Source organism: Palaemon carinicauda, unplaced genomic scaffold (assembly GCF_036898095.1).
Source record: "Palaemon carinicauda isolate YSFRI2023 unplaced genomic scaffold, ASM3689809v2 scaffold464, whole genome shotgun sequence".
In the NCBI taxonomy this organism is placed as follows: Eukaryota; Metazoa; Arthropoda; class Malacostraca; order Decapoda; family Palaemonidae; genus Palaemon; species Palaemon carinicauda.
In genome coordinates this window covers 45,048-47,500 of record NW_027171722.1, presented here as the reverse complement: position 1 = coordinate 47,500, position 2,453 = coordinate 45,048, and the positions used below count along the sequence as shown (strand labels likewise).

At 35.2% G+C, this 2,453-nt stretch overlaps 1 protein-coding gene across 1 annotated transcript in view; it reads left to right on the top strand.

Annotated features, from left to right (window-relative positions):
- Positions 1 to 1,065, top strand: part of LOC137636951 (uncharacterized) — a 15,251-nt gene extending 14,186 nt beyond the window's left edge. The window contains exon 2 of the mRNA XM_068369276.1: positions 43 to 1,065. Within this exon, the coding sequence (XP_068225377.1) occupies positions 43 to 876 (834 nt within the window). The 3' untranslated portion in view covers positions 877 to 1,065. The remainder of the gene's footprint in view (positions 1 to 42) is intronic.
- The last annotated feature ends 1,388 nt before the right edge of the window (positions 1,066 to 2,453 follow it).

Genomic DNA, 2,453 nt, shown 5'->3' with positions numbered 1-2,453 from the left:
ATTGATGGTGTTCTGCTGGAATCTGTTCTACGCCAAGCAGAAGAGTTAATGCATGACTACAGTTTTGAAAAAGCTTTTGACCTAATATCCAACCATCCTGTGGTTGTCAAACTGGACATCACGAGAGCGCAGTGTCTCATCAGACTGGAAAGATACGAACACGCCAAGAACATTCTCTCGCTGATGATTCACAGGGATGAAGATAATGCTGAAGCATTACTGGAATTTGGATTCCTTTATGCCTCTGTGGGAAAATTCAAATTGGCAAGAAGGAACTTTGAAAGGGCAATGCAACTCTCCGAGACAGGCGATCTCACTTGGGAGAGAGCTAAGGTCGGCCTCAATGTCACGCAGAGACGTGGGAATAACCATTGTTCTCTGACATACATAGGTCTCAGGATGAGAGCCACTCAGTGTTGCTCTTTGAAGTCTGAACAGAAGAGGATCTTCTTCAGGGGGAAAGCCTATTACCACCGTAGAAAGTATTCGATGGCGAAGGAATGTTTTGAGCAGTCGATGTCCTTTGGAATCTTTAAGGATGTTCGCATCAGATGGGCATTTTGCTGCATGGAGCTGGGCTTGCTGGAAGAGGCTGTGGAAGTCTTCAAGGAATCACCTGAGGAACATGTTCAGGCGTTGAAGTTCATGGAGAATCTGCTTCAAATGACTGGCGGTCGGTGTCCTTATGTGGTGTTGGGCATTCCACGAGGAACTAAAGAAGATGCAATTAGATGGAAATACCAACAACTGACTGACGGAATGAATTCGACCGAGGAACTCTCGAGGATTCAGAAGGCCTTCACGCTTCTGAACGACCGCGTCTTCAGGCTGGAGTATGAAGGTTTGCGCAGGGAAATGGCGCATCTCATTAGATAAATAAGTAATTTATTTGTAATTGACTTGAGATTTCTAATGCAGATTACCTTATTTTGCATATAATCACGGACATATATTTTTTTATTGGCCAATGGATGTTTTAATTTAATTTTTTTCTATGATTTCATAAACTTATTGGAATGTTATCCTTTTTAATTCTGTTGCCATTTAATTTCTGTGCCAGTTATACCAATTAAAATATATTTATAAGGAAAAATAATTTGTTTTGCTCAATTCCTTTAAGTAAATACTTTGTGCAAAAATTGTTTATTGAATTCCTACCTGTGTATCCATGCCTTCATTATGTACGATAATATAAAAGATGATTTGAAAAGCAAAGTCTTCACCTGAGACACAATACGATTTGAAATCATTGGCCTAATTTTTCAATGATAATCAAAGTTTAATTTAGTTTGGCACAATAAATCAGTATATACATGTTCTAGAAATTTATCAAAGTTATCTGAACACAGTTACAACGTACTGGTATTAAAATCTATCTAATGGGTAGTACATGTATTATATATATATATATATATATATATGTATATATATATAATATATATATATATATATATATATAGAGAGAGAGAGAGAGAGAGAGAGAGAGAGAGAGAGAGAGAGCTGCCTTAAGATTCACCTATTAATTTATCTATCATTTGGGGCTTTTCTGTACTTACATCAACCAATATATCGGTATACCCTAAAACATTATTAATACTGTCTTTATAATACAATATAAAATATAATACAATAAAACAAAACAGCGAATACTTCAAAACTGTATATTACAAGAATAACCATTAAACAAATGCACGAATAAACTTCATAAACTTTCCCCATTATCCAACTTAATTTGTCCAATTACATCTACCACATTCGCTGGAATAAAAATATCAATGTCCACCGACGTCACTTAATAAGAGAAGAGAAAAATAAGCATATTTTTCCTCTCTCGTATTCCCTTCTTATCTCTTCGTCCGTCCCCGATTCCAATATTCGTAATCTTTCTGGACATACTCTACCTCACTCTTCCTAAGCCGGAACCAATAATCTAATCATTTCTTCTTTTTTTTTTTCTTTTTTACGTGGCAAATAATACGCAGCGGTAAATTAATTTTTGAATCTTTATAAAAGTCATTTCAGACCTTTCATAAAGTCATTTCAGTGCCTTCAGAAAAGTCATTTCAGTCACTTCATAAATGAGATTTTAAGTGCTTCACAAAAATCATTTTAAGTCCTTCATAAAAGTCATTTCACTCCCTTTATATAAGTCTTTTCAGTTCCTTCATAATAGTCTTTTCAGTCCCTTCATAAAAGTCATTTTATGTCCTTCATAAAAGTCTTTTCAGTCCCTTCATAAAAGTCTTTTCAGTCCCTTCATAAAAAGACATTTTAGGTCCTTCATAAAAGTCTTTTCAGTCCCTTCATTAAAGACATTTTAGGTCCTTCATAAAAGTCTTTTCAGTCCCTTCATAAAAGTAATTTTAGGTCCTGCAGAAAAGCCATTTGAGTCACTTCATAAATGTGATTTTAGTCCCTTCATAGGTCATTTTAAGTGTTCCATATAAGTCATT